A 19,905-nucleotide genomic window follows, 5' to 3' on the forward strand; every position below is an offset into this window, starting at 1 on the left:
ATTTTAAAGGTCTACCGCAACATTAATTTGAATTATGTGAAAAATCAAAACAGTTTACAATTAGTGTTTTTAAAAGCATAATTTTTGGTTCATGTACAATTACCCGACACTATTATATTATATTCATACGTCTTTCTGCTAATGAATAGTTTAAACACAACAACAATAACCTTTTCATCCCGAATTACCGAACATATCTATCAATTCAAAGGTATTGCTCATTCATAACTTATACTTGAAAATAGGCTAAAAAAAACTTATACTTGAAAAGAACAAAGCTATGACTATAAGCTTTTCAAGATTGATTGTATTTTTTTTTTTTAAGGAAAGAAAATTGATAAACAAAAATGTTACACACAATGAGGAAGATCCCCCTTCTGCGTTCTTTGAAAACTGAACAATCTCTTCGGCACTCTATCGCTAGCAAGTTTTCGTCTTCCTTTTCTTCGTCTCTGGGGCAATGCAAGGTTCAGTTTCTAGAGACATTCGCTTGGTCCTGCACGAGGAGAAGACAACCAACACGTATGGATTAAGCAGGGAGGAAAGATAGATCTAGACAAAAGGAAAATCAAGGTCAAGCCATTGGGTTCACTGCCCGTCATCAAGCTGCTTTCGTATTTCAAGTTCCAGCATAAAAAGGTTTTGGAAAGAATAGATCAAAGTGTTTAACATACCCATTGGATAGCACTGTAGCATCGTGCTCAGCCTCTTCATCTCCTCCATCTGACAAAAAAAAAAACATTACAAGTTGGAAATCCAAGATTTCAGATACTGTACGCTGCAAATATATACTACTACAACTACTGAATCAAATGAAATTTCAAGGTTGCGTTGTTTATATCCAACATAGTGTATACATTTCATATCATTTTTTTTTGGCTGTCACATGATTTGAAAGTGAAAACATAATAAAACAATTGTTCATATATAAATAAAGCAAAAAAATAAATCATCATAACACAATTTTCGAATAGCATTAGGAGAGTCAACTTCCTCTCCTTCTCTCCAATCAGTAGTAGAGATAGCTAAGCTTCAAATTTCTTCTTCTCCTTCTCTCCAATCAGTAGTAGAGATAGCTAAGCTTCAAATTTCTTCAGCATTAGCCATTTTCATATGAAGAATTGCAACAAACTCTTGATTCTGAGGGTAAAGATGCTAACAATTGGGAAATTTCTATTATAAAAACTACTCGATCAAATCCAAAACACTTCACATTATTAACAAAAAACACCGACAAAATAGACATACCTTCTCGACCATCATCTTCATCTTCCTCTGGTGCTGACTCTGAACCATCGCTCCATCTATCGCCGCCATCATCGTGGTCCCATCGTTCTCCCTCAGGGGGCATCCAAAACTCAGCTTCATCTTCCGTATCACTACTCTTGCCTGCAGAATCCCTCACTTCATTTACAATTTCATCAACATTTTTCTTCTCCTCCTTCTTATTCTTATTCTTCTTCTTCTTCTTCTTCTCATTCTTCAAACTCCCATCTTCATTCTTCATTTTCTTTTTCTCCTCATCCGGCTTTCCCTCCACCCCACTTGGAGTTTCTTTCTCAGACTCAAATTTCTCTGATCACATAATCAATACATACAATCACTAAAGCATCCAACTCTTACAATTTCTGTCCCATTAGAACCTTTTTTTAATGAAAATATATAGGACTGAACAAACCTAGCATGTTGAGAAACCGCTTCCCATTCATATGCTTCCATATATGCTCCTCCGATTTATTAATCGTAAGCCCAGTCAATTTGCACTCTAGTTTGGAACTACAAAACATCCAAAAAAGAAAACGAAATTTCAGTTCATCAATAATTTCAAAAACCCCATCAATCAAAACTAAACACACTTTCCCCACCATTGCCAATACACTAGCAAAAACTAAAACCAATTCAATTTCAGCTAATTCAACACAAAAACAAATTGATGTAATTTAATTCCACCTTCCTGAGCTGAACCCTAACCAAACAGAAAAACACAGCTAAAAAAAATCAAATCAGCTCAGAATGACGTAAAAATTGGGGGGAAAGAGTACCTGGAAGCGGGGTCCTGTCGAAACATGTTGAGCGGCGGCTTGCTTCGGGCCAGGGCGGCGTCGATGAGGCCAAGCCGACAGTGCTTGGATTCGGCGTAGGCGTCTCTGGCGTGGGCAGGCAGTTCATGGCCGGTCTCCACGCATTTGAAGCGGCCGTTTTCCAGCTTCTTGAACTTCGGCTTGCCGAGCAAATTGCGGCCCTCTTTGGGCTCGTCAGATTTAGGGTTTTCTTCTCCTTTCTTCTTCCCCATTCCAGATAAAAAACTGTAAATTCCGGTTAGGGCAAAGCAGAGCTCGTGTGATAAATGATAATGATATGCGTGCCAACGTATCATCTCCAGTTTTGTAAAAGTGGGCCTATTGGGCTGGATAGGCGGAGTAGTGATATTGGGCCTTTATGCGCGCACTCGCAAACATTTTAAATTGGGTTAATTCTATTCATAGCCTCCTTTTTACTCTTCATAGCATTTTATTTAAAATAATAAATTTCAAACTGCTTTTAAATTTAAGAGTTAATTTTCATTAAATCCACATACTTTTTCAATTTTCGATTTTTTCCCATGACAAAAAAATCTGATTTAAAATCCACGAATTGGAAAATCGATAGAAAATTTCCCCCGCGTCTGATTTCCGGCCATCGGCGAAATGAGTCAGATCCTCTGTGGCACAATTCAATCCAGGTGTTAAGTTTTAAAGAGTGACATGAGCGCCACATAAGATAAGTATTCCAACTAAGCATTTCTCCTAAAATACTAAAACCCTAGATAAACATTTCTGCCCTAAATTCCAACACTCACAGACGCGATTTTCACTCAATCTCTGAATGAGAAGTCTTTGTCAACCTTGAATCCAAGATTTTACCATTGACCAACAAAAGTCTTGTGTGTGTATTGGTGGTCCCGCAAACTCTTCTCTCTCGCTCGGTCCTACTTGGAGTGATGACAAAGAGGTAGGGCCCAAGCTCAATTCTTTATTACATTGCTTGGTAGATGAAGTAGATAAACTAGGTATTAAAAACTAGAATGGATTGTGGTTTGTAAAATTGAAGGAAAACAGTAAGGAAGCTATTGTAGATGATAAGGGAGTTATGGTTTTGTTGAGTGATATTAGTGATGATTACAGGCATGTTGATGTGTTCATTGAGGGTGGGGATATCTCAGGTGTTCGTAAGGCGGACATGGAGTTTGAGAATGTGACAATTGAGGTTGAGGGGTTGAGCAGGGACCCTGATGAGATATTGATAGACAATTACTTTGGGGAATTGAGTGATGATGAGGGCTATGTACCTGTAGAGAGTGAATCAACTGATGTGAGTTTAGAAGATTCCAATTCAGGGGATGAGGAGTTAGAAAATAGTAGGAGGAAATTAAGGGAGAAAAATCGAGTCTTTGATCACATAGATGATCCAGAGGGTGATTCCAATGCCTTAGAGGGGAGTGGCAATATTTCAGAGTATGAATCCTCTGATGGCTATGTCAATTCTGATGAAAGTGACTTAGAGGGTGAGACCAGTAGGTGTAAGACTAAGAAGAATGTTTGTGATCCAAATTGTGATCATAAGACCTTAGAGTTCCAGCTAGGCATGAGGTTTGAGAGTGGTTGGGTATGTAGAAATGCTCTTAGGACATGGGCTATAGAGAATGGAAGGCACATTAGGTTTAAGAGGGTATCGGTTGATCAATGTGAAGCTTACTGTAAAGCTCCATGTAAATGGAGAATTTATGGTTCAATTGTGGGTGCTACTAAGACATTAATGATTAAACAGTGAAAGAAAATCATACTTGTACTAGGGATATGAACAACAAACTGTTGGGTTCTAAGTGGATTGCTTGTAGGTATCTTAATGTGTTTAGATTGAGGCCTAACATTACAATTCAAGAATTGAAGGATGATCTATGTGGGAGGTTTAGCACTCGGGTTGGGATGGATATGCTGTATAAGGCTAGGTCATTAGCTAGAAAGATGGTGAGGGGTTCAGTTGAGGAGCATTATGGCATGCTCAGGAGATACCTAGCTGAACTAAGAAGGGTGGATAAGGATGGCATATAGGAATTGCTTCTGGGAGAAGATCATGTGTTTAGGGGCTTGCATATTGGACTTTCTCCTCTGATGTGTGGGTTTAAAAGGAATTGCAGGCCACTAATTGGTCTTGATGGATGTCATTTGAAGACATATTAGGGAGATATATTGTTGGTGGCAGTTGGCAAGGATGAGAACAACCAAATGTTCCCCATTGCTTGTGCCATTGTAGAGATAGAAAACTAAGAGTGTTGGGCTTGGTTTCTCAAATGCTTATTCCATGATTTAGACATACAAGAGGGACAATGGTGGACCTTTATCTCTGACCAGCAGAAGGTGAGTGCCACTGTCTTTATGTCAAAGATTTTCATAACTTTCATTTCACTCACCTTTATCTCTGACTTGTATCAAAATGCACTGTCTTTTTTGTGCAGGGATTGGAAAATGCAGTAGCCAACTTGGCTCCTAATGCAGATCATAGAAACTGTGCAAGGCACATTTATATGAATTGAAAGAAGTATCATAAAGGCTCAAGCTTGATGGACATCTTTTGGAGAACAGTGATGGCTACTACAATGGCAGAGTACAAGCTTGCTTTGCTTGCAATGAAGAAGGAAAGTGCAGCTGCTTTTGAAGACTTCATCACAAGGGATGTGGATAAGTTCTGTAAGGCCTTCTTCTCTTGCACCCCTAAAACTGATGTAATTGACAATAACATCAGTGAAACATTTAATGGATTCATTTTTAATGCAAGGGGTAAACACATAATTCATATGTGTGAAGAGATCAGGACCTCTCTTATGAATTCAGCTCACTTTCAACTTTTGCCAAGCGAACAAGGATTGGTCGGAGTTCTTGCGCGATCATCAGTTGAGCATCTGTAGCAGTCATGAAGTCTGTCATGAACTCGATGCGCATTTTTCCAAGTTGATTTTGAATATCAAGAAGTTGTTGCTTGGATTTTATTTCTACTTCCAAGACCTATTGATGAAGCTCGCTGAGTTCCGTCTAAACTTTTGGAAATGCTTCTTGAAGTAGGTCCCTTTGGAGAGTGAGATGATCAATTTCGGCTCGATGAATTCTTCTTCGAAGAAGGGTGATGCGAGCATCATGATCGATCATGTCGTCTTGGGCTTGAGCTTCAACAGCCTTGAGGTACCTTAGGAACTTGGCGCCGTAGATGTCCTGTCGTTACAAGTTAAAAAACTGACCTCAGTCAAAGATGTTGTTGATGAGCTCTATCCCAATGTGAGAAAGAAACTAGAGTCACTTAGGTTTGAGAGTAGGAATTGTATCCCATTTCCAGCTGTTGGTATTTGAAATTCAATTGAATGCTGATAGGTGATGCGATCGTACTTCGAGTTTTAATCGAAGCTGTCGTATTGGTCAACGTACAAATAAATTTATAACTGATTGGGCGTATTTATACGTATTTATTTGGGGGATTTTAGTATGATTTTTGTGTTTAATTCGTGTTAAATATCGTCTTTAGGATATGATTATGATCTTATATGTATTTTGATGGTATTTGATAGATTTTGAAGAAAAGACATGATTTTGAGAAGAATTTTGAAGCTCGGAACTGTGAAGAATACAAGCTGAATTTCAAATTGAATGGAATTGTTGGTGTGGCGAAAGTAGAGAACTTGGACTACATTTTTATTTTCTTGTGGGCTAAATTTGATCCCCTTTTGCCCAAGGCCTTGCGCCATTTATTTCTTTTAATCTTTAGTAGATTAGGCCTTAGTTTATTTTCTAATTACTTTATTTCTAATAAGTGGGCCTACGCCACTTTTTGGTTTCCTATTAGTTTAGGTTAGTTTAGTTAGTTGTTTGGGCTTTACGCCACTTTTTTGCTTCAGTAATTAGTATTAGATTAGGTTAGTTTTTTATTTAATTCCTTATATATAGAGAGAGAGATTAGAAGTCAGCGCTGGGAGAACAACATTCCAGACGCCATTATTTTTTGGGAGCAGAACCTTGCGCAACCTTGGAGCTATTCAATTCAAGTTTTATTTTTATTCATTCTTTCGTAATTCATTTATTTATTTGTTTTGTTTAATTATTATGTTTTCTAGCTAAATTCGTTTATTCCGGCAACGATTAGGGAAGCACTAGCAAAATTATTCTGTGAGATCTAATTGTTCTTATACTTTATTTTATGCTTGCATCTGCAATTCTCCATGTTTAATGATATTAATTATTTTAATCCATTAGGTAGTTGCAAATATTTATTGGGTTAGAATTAATTATACAGCCAATTGAACCAGCCATCCGTAATTGTGGTTTAGGTTTGATTAGTGGTAAATTGGCACATCAGAGTCAAGGGAAAAGCAGTCTTAATTCAATAATCCTGCGTCAGAGTTTATTGGTTTTGAATCGGGTTTCTCTAGATATTAATGATGTCGGCTCATTAAACCTATAGAGCGTCTCTTACGGTTGTCAGTCGATTAGGGTAGTAATTAGTGAAGCGTCTTCCTGGTTACCGAATAATTAAGGAGAAATAAGATCACGTCAGAAGCGTCTTCGGTGGTTATAACTGGTTTGTTTGCATGATTTAAAGTTATTTTTGCATCGATGATCGGAATAATTGAGCTAAGGTGGACTTAATTGATTGCTGGAATTCTTTTATTAATTGTTAGAATTTTTATTCATCTTTTCGTCATTATCAAAATTGGTTATTTGAATTTTATTTATTTAATTTTTAGTTTAGTATTTTCTATATTTTCTTCTCAAAATTTCGTGGTTACTTTGCAGGCTTTAATTGGAGAAATTCTCGCCAGTCCCTTGGGAGACGATCTTGCTTACTGTTGTCTGCGCAGTGTGGGCATACCGGGGATTGGTTTTAAGCAGGATTTTACTGATTTTAGTCTGTCTTTTATTTTTAGTTATTTTATTTTTAGTTTATGCCCCGTTCTTCTCGTATAGGCATATTAGTTTTTGATCCAGAAATCGAGAGGACCGCACGAAAGTTGAAGAAGCAAGCTAAGGAGTGGAAAAAGAGATCCAATTCTGCCCCACCAAGTCTTGAGGAACAACCAGAAATTGAAGTTCAAATGGCTGACCATGATGAGGAGGATAGAAAGATTGTGGATCCTCGACAGGAGAGACCTCAACTGATCAGAGAGCTAGGCCGTCATGGAAGCAATCGTCCTTTGTGCATTGTCCTTCCCGCCATTAATGGAAACGCTGAAATACGGCCTGGTTTCATTCAAGTGCTACCCAAGTTCGGTGATTTACCTGGAGAGAGTGCACATAAGCATCTGGCTGAATTTGATCTAGTTTGCTCAACTCTACGCCCTCATGGTTTTACTGAAAATAATTTAAGGTTATTGACTTTTTCTCATACTTTGCAGGGTAGAGCGAGAGATTGGCTTTTTGATCTTCCTCCTGGTTCGATTAGAACTTGGGGAGATTTAGAAGAACAATTCTTGTGAAAATTCTTTCCTGAATCCAGAGCTGCAAATTTGAGAATGGCCATTAGCAGCATTAAATAGAAGAAGGCGGAGAGTCTAGCCGATTATTGGGAGAGATTCCAACAGCTGTGTCGCAAGTGTCCTGATCATGGATTTTCTGACTACCAATTGCTTACTAACTATTTTTATCGTGGTATGTCTTTTTTGGATAGGAAAATTGTTGACGCTGCTTGTGGTGGAAGCTTGACCAATAAAACTTTGGACGAAGCAAGGCAACTCATCGTTGACATGGTTTCAAATGGCCAACAATATGAGGATGAGGATGATGATCGTTATAGGCCAGTGCAGAAAGTAGAAAATTCCAACATGAACGAGAAAATTGATGCTCTCACCTCTTTAGTTAGAGGACTTGCTGTCTGTAAAACTCAACACGTTCAATGTGGAATTTTCTTTGAAAATAATCATCATACTGATGCATGTCTATCTTTGCAGGATAATAATACTGAGCAAGCATGCATGGGATCCGCCGATGAGCAAGAGATGAACGCACAAAGGCCAAGGCGAAACGACCCCTTTTCCAACACCTACAATCCAGGGTGGAGAAATCACCCTAATTTTAGGTGGAGACAGCAGGAACCAGGGATGTACGCGCCGAATCCGCCGCAGGCTGGACAGTATGCCCATACCGCACGACCTGCACCGAGTTCTGCACCCAATATGAACGATATCATGAAGAGCCTCGCCCAGAGCAGTGAAATTGTGAAGAATTTGGTGCAAAGTCAGCAGGCATTCCAGCATGAAACTCAGGCAGCGTTGAGTAGTATGGGCACACAAATCACGTAGTTAGCCACTCAGGTGAACAAGCTGTAGGCGAATCAAGGCCGACTTCCTTCTGTTACGGAGATGAATCCCAAGGAAAATGCAAGTGCAGTGACTACAAGAAGTGGGAGAATTCTAGTTGAACCACAGCTTAAGCAGCAGGATAAAGAAGAAAAGCCCGATGAAGCCAAGGACGATGCAATTCGTGAGGAGTCACCAGAATCCACCGAGCCTAGTTCTTCTAAGGTAAGTGGAAAACCTAAGGTTTCAATTCCTCAATCACTGATTGCACTACCTTTTCCTTGTACACTTGTTAGCTGACTCGGTGGGTTGATCTTTATCGGGCACTAACCAGAGACGTTATAAGGGTGCTCGGGTGGATGTGTTCCGGAGTATGAGAAATATGAGGTCTGCCTGGGTAGCGTCCCGAGGTCAAAGTAAACTTGTCTGGGTTACGCCCTCAGTTCAAGTAAGCAAGAGACAGAGATCCGTCAGTGGCTAAAAGGTCTGGGATCACAGCGAGTAACAGAAATGGAGTGTGACATGTGCGCACAAATGAAAGAAATTAATTTAACATGCTTAGAAGTACTTTCAATTTAAAACCTTCTAAGTCATGTCAAGTATGATTGGATAAACTGCTCTTTATGAAAATATGAAATGTTTCAGAAAATGCTTGTCCACTGAGTACATTAGTACTTAGCCCAAAAATACTTTCAAATATTTTCAGGTTGGTTGGCTGGCCGGTGCTGACGGGACGAAGCTGAGGCTAGGGTTCAATATTCTATTAAGACTTCCGTTGTAGCACTAGTTTTTAACTGTCTTTTGTTTTCTCAACTTGAGACTTTCATGTTAAATTTCAAATGATATCCCTGATCGAGTTTAGACTTGTAACTCCTAGATTTATGCTAATGAATGTCGGTTGTCAGAAGCATGAAACAAAACTTGTGATCCAAAGGGAACTAGCCCGACTTATTATTTTATTATTCGGGTTCAATAAGAATTTTTCCTTATGTTATTTCTATAAAATGGTTTCACCTCGATTGTATTTATTCATTCAAGAACTGGGGTGCGACACTTTCTCCACTCACACTATATTTTATAGGATTTCTTAAAACCTGTGCCGTCCCAAACTATGCATGTTTTTATGGGACAAAGAGAGTATTTGCTATGACCAAAAGCCATATTAACTATTAGAAAATGTTATATTTATGATTAAAAAAATCATATTTACTATAAGAAAAATTTTATATATGATGAACAAAAGTTTTATTTGATATGAACACAAGTCTTATATCGGATAATCATATTTACTACTAAGTGTTATCTCATACAAATAATATTATAGTTACCATTAGGAAAAGTCATATTTCTTATTAAATACATTCAATATGCTTGCTATTATGAAAATTCATATTACTATAATAAAAACTTATATTTTCTATTAGAAAAAAATATATTTTCTATTAAGTCATTATGTATGCTTGCTATTATGAAAATTCAATATATATTATGACCAGAAATCATATTAATTATTATAGAAAGTCATGTTTTATATAACAAAAAGTCATATTTACCATAAGTCATATTTGCTATTATGACAAGTGTTATTTTTATGAACCACAAAAATTATATTTGTTATTAGAAAAAAGTCTTATTTAAAATGAACAAAAGTCATATTTGTTATTAACTAATGTCATTTCATATACTAAACACAAGTTGTATTGTAACAAGAACCAATTAGCAACACTAAAATATGCTAGACTAGAGTGTTGTCCAAGAATAGATTGTGATGTTCTTGTGATTGTAAAATTGATATATATATATATATATAGGTGGGCTAAAATAAAAACAGTTTTTTTTGTATAAAATAGAAACGGATCTCACCCCTTTATTTATATAGATTCTATGGCTTGATTTCATCCTAAAGACCAGCCAATAAATAAACACCAATAAGCTTTAGGGATTTTTTTGTCATTTTAATTTAGCAGATTCGGTTACCATAATCGTATTTAATTATTCTCATATCAAAACATATCTTTACACATTAAATCCTAACCAACACGTAAAATACATATTAATCTGAAATTCTCTCTGCTCTTTGCCGCAAAATACAAAATATGGGTCAATCCAAAAATTATATAGTAATTTAGTTGTTGCATATGGAGTTGTCTGGTACGTTTTTCTTCTCACTTCTCTCTTCGAATTATCCAGGTCTAATTATTTATTTTTCAGATGTATGCCAAACAACACATACTTATTACTTCTATAGGAATTGCATGAATTACGTGCTGATAAAGAAAAAATCAAAAATTAAATTGCACGAATCATCCGTTGATACAACACGAATCGAAAATTATTTTTTATCTGATTCAATTCTATATAAATTAATTCATGCAATCAACTAGGTGATTCATGACCGATATACATATTAATTGTATCCAAGGTCTGGACTTTTCTTCATAATAGCACGAACTGAAATTGCTTGAATAATTAATGCATATAATTATGTAATTTCATTAGCGTTGTGAATTTTTTGGCCTTGCTTAGTTCTGCAACCACGATTTAAATTATGTCTCATGCTTTTCCCGATAGCCTATCACGGATTCAAAATACCTATAGTTATTTAATAAGATTATCCAATGATTCATACCAAGTACAAATTAGTAATTCATATTTTAAATAACTAGTAATATGTTTGTAGTTATTTGATTTCATTCATGCATATCAATCGTTTCTAAATTCGGGATTGTACTCCAGAAAAACACGAACTGAATATATTATAATATTAATCATGAATATATGTAGATAACTTCTTTATATTTTTAATATACCATGTTTCATCTCATCAAAACACAAAAAATACCATGTTTCATTTCCATTTAACATCTCATGTTTTAGTATCTGTTATTTGTTTCATTTGCAGGAGATGAAATTCATCAGGCCATGTTTCTCAATCATACTTTTCAACTTGTGAGGCTAGTAAGAAACCTTACATAGGTCAAGCTTTCAAAACACTCGATGAAGCGTATGATTTTTATCCAGTTTATGGATATGCCGTTGGATTCGGGGTTCGCAGGGGCACTGTTAAAAAAGGCAAACATGGAAGGTAACGATGATCTGTCTGAATCACTATTGGTAGAATTGAAACATTGGGCAGATAGTCATTCATCTGACGTACAATGTTCGACCACGAGAAGTGGGAAGGAAAAGATGTTTGTATGTGATTTTTCAACCGTTGTACCTCAGTAGCAATGTATCAATTTTTTTTATTAGTAACAATGTCTAACATATCAATTTTTCATAACGTAAATTAGTGATTATGAGTCGAAGAATTATTGGGTAAATCTTCTACAAGTCCAAATTACTACTTTATTCCGTAAAGATTCCGAATGACAAATAAAACCAACTTATAAATCGTTCCAAAACAAAATAATTGTACAACAATTCAAAAGTTTTATTCATACTAAAAGTTCATTATCCATTCCAACTACTAGGAAAAAATCAATTCTGGTGTCCACAGGTCGTTATCCAAGGAGAGTGGTGTCAATATTGATGGTTGGATCACCAAAAACTTCATCATAGTAGGCATTTGCACTGACAACAACAACATCTTAACACTATTTTTTTTTTCATCCAATAATAGCATATCAATACCCAACTCTCAACATATTCAATTGCTTCTTCATTTTGGCAGTTACACCATAGCTCCATGCAGAGGTACCATCACCCATGAAGGTACCTAACTCTTAATTTTCTTTGGATTTCTTCATCGAAAGCGTCCCCTCCAACTACTAGTACTCGGTAAACATCATCCTCGGTAACTGGAATTGTCTTCCCATAAGAAAGAACAATCTCTGACCTACGAGCATTGTAATTGTCTGACATCCCACTCCTTGTAATTCACCATACCCTCCTTGTGCTTCTCATATCTTGTCTTCTTGACAGCAGCGACTGGAGACCCTCCAACATCCACCGACTTGTGTGATGCATCTTCACAAGATTTCTTTGCAACCTCCAATTCTTTCATCTTTTTCAAAACTCCTAATTCATCCAAACAACCAAATAATTCAGAAACTACACAAACATAAGCAAAAGACATATATCCAAATAATGCCAAAATTCAAGTGCAACCTAAATAGAGTAAAAAGTACCACCTAAACCTCCTGTTATAAAGTTCGTATAAGAAATGTCATAATTGCGAATTCATGTAACATTTAATATTAATTCAGGTACAACATTACTAGATGCATACACCCATATGCACAGCTAAAAAAAATAAACAAAAAAATCTCCTGTTATAACCTATCAAACAAAAGAATTCATACAACATTTAAGTGTGATTCACTGCATACATTATCAGATGCACGCATGCATCCATATCCAAAGGTTAAAAAAAGAAATAAAAAAAACCTCATGCTATAACCTCTCAAACAAAATAATTCATACAACATTTAAGTGTGATTCACTGTAAACATTATCAGATGCACGCATGCACTTCCAAAATATAAACAAGAAAACTAAAGCCATAACCTTGCAAAACATCATCTTCATGGTCGTTTGTAGCAATCTCTTTCCCTTTGTCCTTCGAGCTACCTGTCCCTATTCATATTTCGAAATAATAAAGGATTAAAAATCATTTCCTTACGAATATATTTACCATACGTAAAGGTAGTAATAATCATATATCACAATTAATACTATTATTATATTTTTGGTTATTCCACTTGGATTCAAGAGAAAAATGAAAACGATTCATACATACATCCTCATTAATTAGGTTTCTAAACCCCAAAGATACATTGTTTTCTATAACAATTACACCCCATTAATCCAAAGGTCGACGCAAATTCATAAATATAAACATTACAACATATGCGAACAACATACGATACGAAGTTGGAATCAGAATCGAAAACCACCGATTTCTCCTTTTGAACACATAGAGCAATGTCTAAATCATAAAAGTATAAATCAATAATCGTATACTATTCAATTCTCACTACTAATTCATATATCACGAAGTTGGAATCATAATCGAAAACCACCGATTTTTCGATTGTTGAAATCAAAATCGTCAATTTTACAACCAAGAGAAAAAAAAAACACATCAAAAAATAGTTATTTACATAGACGGGTCTCAATCGCACTCACCTGCTCTTTTTGATTTCGTAATCGACATGTTCGATCTATAAACCTCTAGCCCAGTATGAATTTTTTTGTAAAAAAAACTGGAATCTCCGTGTGTCTGCAAAGAATCCAGTTGTTCACGCCGCCGGAAGTTGTAAAGTGAGATAATTGAAACTAAACCCTATAATCCTTTTAATTCGCAGGCAATCATATCAGAATTTAGTTTCCTAATAAATTGAACACTATTTTCGGAGGAAGTTTGGTGCAGATAACTAGCCAATTTTTTATTTCCCCAAAATAGCCTTAATCGAAAACTCTGCATGATTCATTAGTGTATTGAATTTGAACCGACTAATTAATAAAAATCTAATCTGGACCGTCCAATTAAGTAGATCTATGGTTAGTATTTATTCCTATTTTATACACTAAGGGGTGTTTTCACCCTAGCCCACCCCTATATATATATATATATATATATATATATATATATATATAATATTTATGGGTAAAAACAATGTTTATTTTTTTCATTTTCGAATATTCCGTATAAGACATTGATTTGGGGCCCTCATTTCGAATGTAAGCAGTAAAACCAGAAAGAATTTTCAGTTAAACACTAAGATTTACAGTTCTTTAATTTTAGTAAAACTCAAATACTAATGAACAAGTATCAATCTCTATTACTGTTCGAAAATTACAGTGTATTTGTTACTGTCAATTTCTAAAAATAAACTGGAAAGATTCGAATATACCTTTCTTCCTTGTCTTCTTTTACTCTCTCAATGTCGAAAAATATCCCAAATGCTGCTAAATGTTGCTGTTAATTCCAAGTTTCTTCGATTTTTACTTCGAATGCTATGGAGAATTTCTGAAATCAAACATCAAACCCTAGAGGGGAGTTTTGGAAACGGCAAGATTATGGTAGAGTGATTCTCGGAACTACTGATTTACCTTCCTGCTGAATTCCCCAAAATAACCCTCTGTATTCTAAATCTCTCAAATTCAGTATTTTTCCTTCTTTTTTATTTGGTTTATTCGAATTGATATCTGCCGTTAGATTAGGTAGATCTAAAGGCTTAGGATTATTGTTTATTCTCTACTTAAATGGTATTCTCTATGGATACCTACCCTATATATATATATATATATATATATATATATATATATATATAGGGTTGGGTTCCCATAGTACCATTGCTTAATGTAGCACCGTCGTACTTAATCTTGACCACACATTTGAGACATGTGGCACATCAAGATTGTGACACGTGGCTAGGAGCTTTCAAGGCATTCCAAGGCAAAATCTGCAGAGGGTTAAAATCGAAATATATTTTTTGGAATTAAAAATAAAAAAAATATATTTTTTTTAGATTTTCTCAAAACAAACATATTTTAGATGCATAAAGTTTCACACAAAAATGCATTTCATTTTACAAATTCTAGTATTTTCGCCACCCCACCCCCCCCCCAAAACTGACATGTTTTACATGCATATAATTTCACACAAAAATGAATAATGTTTCACACAAAAATGCATAACTTTGAACAGAAAAATGCATTAGATTTTTATAAATTATGTATTTTCACTACCACACCCCACACCACCCCCCGAACCCCACCCCCCATCGCCAAGCCAATTTTTTTTTCATTTTTTTAAAAATTTTACAAATTCTGGTATTTTCACCACCCCCCTCCCCCAAGCCATTTTTTTTTATTTTCAGATTTGTGAAAAAATCAAATGTGTAAAAAGATAAAAAAAAATAATTTGTTTTGACTTGGGGGGGCAGCGGTCAAAAAAAAGATTTGTGAAAAAAATTTGGCTTGGGGGGTGGGGGGTGGTGCAGGGTGGGGTGGCGAAAATACCAGATTTGTAAAAATGAAATGCATTTTTTGTATAATTTAATGTATTTGTATGTGAAACTTTATGTATTTTTGTGTGATTTTATATGCATGTGATCTTATAACTTATACGCTCCTTCAAAGTGTTTTGCAAAATAAACTCCTAAAGAGCTAAGCTTATAAATTCTCCAAAAAATAAGATCATCTATCCTAACTTATTTTTTCATCATTTTATAAACAACACTTATTTTACAAAAATAACTCAATTATGATTATTTTTTTAAGGGGTAATTGCCTGTAAATTCCTAACGTTTACACGGAATTGGTTTTTGCACCTTTTTTTATTTTTCTTCTTTTAAATACCTAACCTTTAGTTTTTGTCTGGAATTTGTCCGGTGACCGGTTTTTACTGACATCGGCGCTGGAAATTACAAGGTGGCAGCCGGAATTGATGCAGTGGCAGCCGGAAAGTGACACCTAAGCAAATTTAGGACATGTGAAAAAAAAATAAAAAAAATGATAAAGAAAACATCCACATCATCATCTTCTCCATTCTCCCACCTCCCAAACCCTAACTCCCCCCCCCCCGCCGGCGCCGCCTGCCGCCACCACACGCCGGCGCCGGCAGCACCTTCCCCCTCCCTAGACCCGTCGGCCTCCCCCTCCCCAGACCCCGTCTACCCCTCCCCTCCCCCAAAATCCCGTCAGCCCCTCCCCCATCCCCAGATCCCGGTGCCCCCCTCCCCAACCCCAGATCCCGCCGCAGCCTGCCACAACCACACGCCGGCGCCCGCCGCCCCCTCCACCTCCCCAGACCTCGCCGGCCTTCTCCTCCCCTCCCCTCTCTGAAATTTCGGCGACAGCAGCGGCGAAGCCGCCGCCATCGTCTCTCCCTCAAACCCCATCTCGGCACTACAACCCAAAGCCCTAAATCCCCAAATCCACCTCGGCACCGCCACTTTCCCCTCCCCCTCCCCAGACCGCAACGGCCAAATTCTTCCTCAACAGACGGGCAACAGTCAACAGAGGCACCTCCGCCTCCGCCTCTCTCTGTGGATTCGAAGAAAACAGAGGGGGCTCGACTCTTCTCCCTCAAATTGTGTGCTTCTGTTTGGGAGTGGCGGTGGAGGGTGAGGGAAGGCGAGGGGGCGGCGGTGGTGGTGATGGCAGAGGGTGGGGGAAGGGGAGGTGGCGGCGGTGGAGGTTGTTGGAAATTGGTTGTGAGTAACCAATGTTTGATAATTTTTCGAGTACCGAAAACATTTAATTTAGCATAATTAAATGGGACATGATTGGTCTACGTTCCGAGTAGATGATCGTAGTATATTTATTTACTCAAAACCGATTTCCGGTGAGTGAGAAATAATTGTTTAAAGTTGGGTACTTGAAACATTGAGCTGTGGGAAAAGATAAGCACTAAATAAGATTTAATGCTTATCCCACATCGGAATGTGGATCACATTTATTACAGTATAAAAGCTATTACATCACAGGATGTAATAAAACTGTGTGCACACGTGACGGGTTGCAAAGCCCACACGCGCGCGCCGCCGCCGCCGCCCGCCCGGCCCTGGCCCCGTCGCCCGACGCCCGACGCGCGGCCGTGGACTTGGATCATGGCAATTGGTCTTTGGGTGGTCTTTGGGCTGGCCTTTGGGCCTACCCTAGGTCCACATCGACTCTTACCTTTTTGGACCAACGAAAACTTGGTTCGAAGGGGACGAGGCCCAACTCGGTTGGGCCTACGCGCATGCACACGAAGCCCGCTAGGGCTTGGCCCGGGAGGACCCTTGGTCTCCCAGGAAGCTTCCCACGTAACTGCTGCTGTCGGAGGAGTCAGAGCTGTTAACATCACTTTGAAACTCTGCATACTGCATCGTTGAAGTTCTGTTCTCACCTCGTTCCAATTCGCCGGAGCTCGTTGGTCTGCGGTGCTGCTACCTACGAGACGAAGCCGTTTCATCTTTGGGGACGACACGCCAAACCGAGAGCACTACCAGGGCGTATCTCGTCTTGCGGACAGAGGACCCTCCTCGACTCGGCTATTTTTCTGGTTTTGTTCTATTGTAATTTCAATTCAGTTTTCACCTTGTAATCTCATCTCCTACATTTCTGGTTTCATTGTAACTACGCCCGCGAGCTTGTATTCCAACAATCGCAAGACGAGATAAGCTTGCAACGTGGGAGTTTTTGAACTTGTAATTAAACTTAAAACTTTCGAAACTTAAACACCTTTGCTGGAGATGTCGATCGGTCCTGCGAACTCCACCGAGGCTGCCTCCGCCGCGGCCGCATCAACCGTGGCACCCGCCACCTCTGCCGCTGCTGCCTCCACATTTAGTGGTGGACATTTTGGTGGTCCAACACCGCTTCCGTTCATGTTTGGTGCTAACCAAACAACTTTTGGAGGAGAAAGTTCCACGCAAGGAACGGTTGGCCAAACCTCGTTTGGGTCAACATTTGGTTCCACTTCGAGTGGTTCCATGGGGTCCATGTTTGGACAGAACGTTGGGGCCTTCGGGACCAACATGATGGGCTATGGCCACATGGCGGGGTCGGTGCCAACACAACCCCCAAGGGCGAATGCAACAGCCGACAAGCCGCCTAAGTTTTGTGGTTCCGACTACAAGAGTTGGCGTCAAAAGATGTTCTTCTATCTCACGACGTTGGGGTATGCGGGATACTTGACGGACAACGAGCCGCCCACACCGGCGGAGAACAAGACGAGCTTCACCGTTCGTGCAGCCTATGATGCGTGGCATAATGGCGATTTTCTTTGTAAAAATTTCCTTCTAGGTGGTCTAGGGGATAGTTTGTACAAAGTATATGTTGATGTAAAGACCTCCAAAGTGTTGTGGGAGGCACTAGACAAAAAGTATAAGCTAAATGATGCTAGCACTAAGAATACTTGTGTAACCAGGTACATGGAGTACAAGATGGTGGACTCGAGGCCCGTCATCGACCAAGTGCAAGAATTCCAACTTATCTTGCACGACATACTCGCCGAGGGACATGTGGTCTCCGACTCATTCACCGTGGTGGCGGTGATTGACAAATTGCCCCCAAGTTGGAAGGACTTCAAGACCTACCTCAAACACAAACGAAAGGGGATGACGTTTGAGGACTTGATCGTGAGGTTTCGCATCGAATGCGAGGAAAGGAGGCTCGATAGCAAGGGGAAGGGCCAAGTTGAGGCCAAAGCTAACTTGTTGGAGCGTGGTGGCCCATCCAACTCCAACAAACGTGGGCGTCCTAATTCCAAGGACAAAGGCAAAGGCAAAGCTAAAGCTCCTGCCCGCAAGTTCGAAGGGGATTGCTACAACTGTGGCAAACCGGGCCACTTGGCGAAAGACTGTCGCAAGCCCAAGAAGAAGAAGGCGAAGCAAGATGCCAACGTTGTCGAGAAGGACTTCGACGATTGGAACGAGGATGACTTAGCGGCGGTTATCACCGAGGAGGTCAACCTTGTTGAGAACCAAGGTGCTTGGTTCATTGACACGGGCGCAACCATGCACGTGTGCTCCGACAAGAGGCGCTTCTCTACCTACAAAGCTGTTGAATGGAGGAAGCTAAGCATGGGTAACCAAGCGTCGTCGGAAGTTGCCGGAATGGGTGATGTGGTGCTCAAGCTTTCATCCGGCACGGAGATAACCTTGAAGGATGTGCTGCATGTCCCGGACATCGGCAAGAATCTCATCTCGGGGTCTATACTAGTTAATAAGGGCTTTAGACTTGTATTTAAGTCCGAGAAAGTTGTTGTAACCAAGTTTGGAAAGTACCTTGGTAGGGGTTTTCTCACCAATGGGCTTTTCAAGCTTAATGTTCAGCCGGTCAAGCGTGTAACTGGCAAGCCTATCAATGAAAATGCTGCTACTTCCTCTTACTTGGTTGAGTGTTGTGATTTATGGCATTGTAGATTAGGACATGTTAATCTAAATGCGATAAAAAGATTAGTAAATATGGACTTACTAAAAATAAACGAGTTTAACACTCAAAACAAATGTCAAATTTGTGTTGAAGCAAAAATGACGAAGTCTCCGTTTCACTCTGTGGAAAGGAGCACTAAACCTTTAGAACTAATCCACACCGACGTGTGTGATCTAAAGTTTGTGCAAACTCGAGGTGGTAAGAAGTACTTTATCACTTTTATTGATGACTGCACAAGGTATTGCTATCTTTATCTTCTAAGAAGTAAAGATGAGGCTATTGAAGCTTTCAAGAACTTCAAAACAGAAGCCGAGAATCAACTTGGTAGTCGAATTAAGATGGTTCGAAGTGATAGAGGGGGAGAATATGTTGCTCCGTTTGAGGAATTATGCAACGCTAGTGGTATAATACATCAAACAACTGCTCCATATTCACCTCAATCTAATGGTGTTGCTGAACGCAAGAATCGAACTCTTAAGGAGATGATGAATGCCATGTTGATCAGTTCTGGGTTACCCCAGAACATGTGGGGGGAGGCTGTTCTATCAGCCAACTATATCCTCAATAAATTACCACTCAAGGGAAGGGACGTCACTCCCTATGAGTTGTGGAAAGGCAGAAAGCCCTCATACAAATACCTTAAAGTGTGGGGGTGTTTAGCCAAGGTGCAAGTGCCTCCACCAAAACAAGTCACAATCGGTCCTAAAATAATTGAT

At 38.7% G+C, this 19,905-nt stretch overlaps 1 protein-coding gene across 2 annotated transcripts; it reads right to left on the reverse strand.

The window, feature by feature from the left end:
• Positions 1–171: 171 nt before the first annotated feature.
• LOC130987531 (uncharacterized) lies at positions 172–2,395 on the reverse strand. 2 transcript variants are annotated; one of them, XM_057911079.1, is made up of 5 exons: positions 2,043–2,395; positions 1,679–1,776; positions 1,249–1,575; positions 675–723; positions 172–496 (listed from the first exon to the last, which is right to left on the reverse strand). In XM_057911079.1, exons 1-5 carry the CDS (start codon positions 2,375–2,377, stop codon positions 421–423), a joined length of 885 nt encoding a protein of 294 aa, XP_057767062.1. In that variant the 5' UTR covers positions 2,378–2,395; the 3' UTR covers positions 172–420. The 2 variants fall into 2 exon arrangements, with proteins under 2 accessions (XP_057767062.1, XP_057767061.1); XM_057911078.1 differs by having other exon boundaries at positions 172–1,575.
• Between the last annotated feature and the right edge of the window lie 17,510 nt (positions 2,396–19,905).

Source organism: Salvia miltiorrhiza, chromosome 6, assembly GCF_028751815.1.
Source record: "Salvia miltiorrhiza cultivar Shanhuang (shh) chromosome 6, IMPLAD_Smil_shh, whole genome shotgun sequence".
Taxonomy (NCBI): Eukaryota; Viridiplantae; Streptophyta; class Magnoliopsida; order Lamiales; family Lamiaceae; genus Salvia; species Salvia miltiorrhiza.

Excerpts from the sequence above, each read along its gene's own strand:
- LOC130987531 (XM_057911078.1), bottom strand. The coding sequence starts at position 2,377 with ATGATACGTTGGCACGCATATCATTATCATTTATCACACGAGCTCTGC. Across the intron at positions 1,777-2,042 it reads CGACAGGACCCCGCTTCCAG|TTCCAAACTAGAGTGCAAAT; the intron begins GTACTCTTTCCC and ends GATGTTTTGTAG. Across the intron at positions 1,576-1,678 it reads GCGGTTTCTCAACATGCTAG|AGAAATTTGAGTCTGAGAAA; the intron begins GTTTGTTCAGTC and ends TTATGTGATCAG.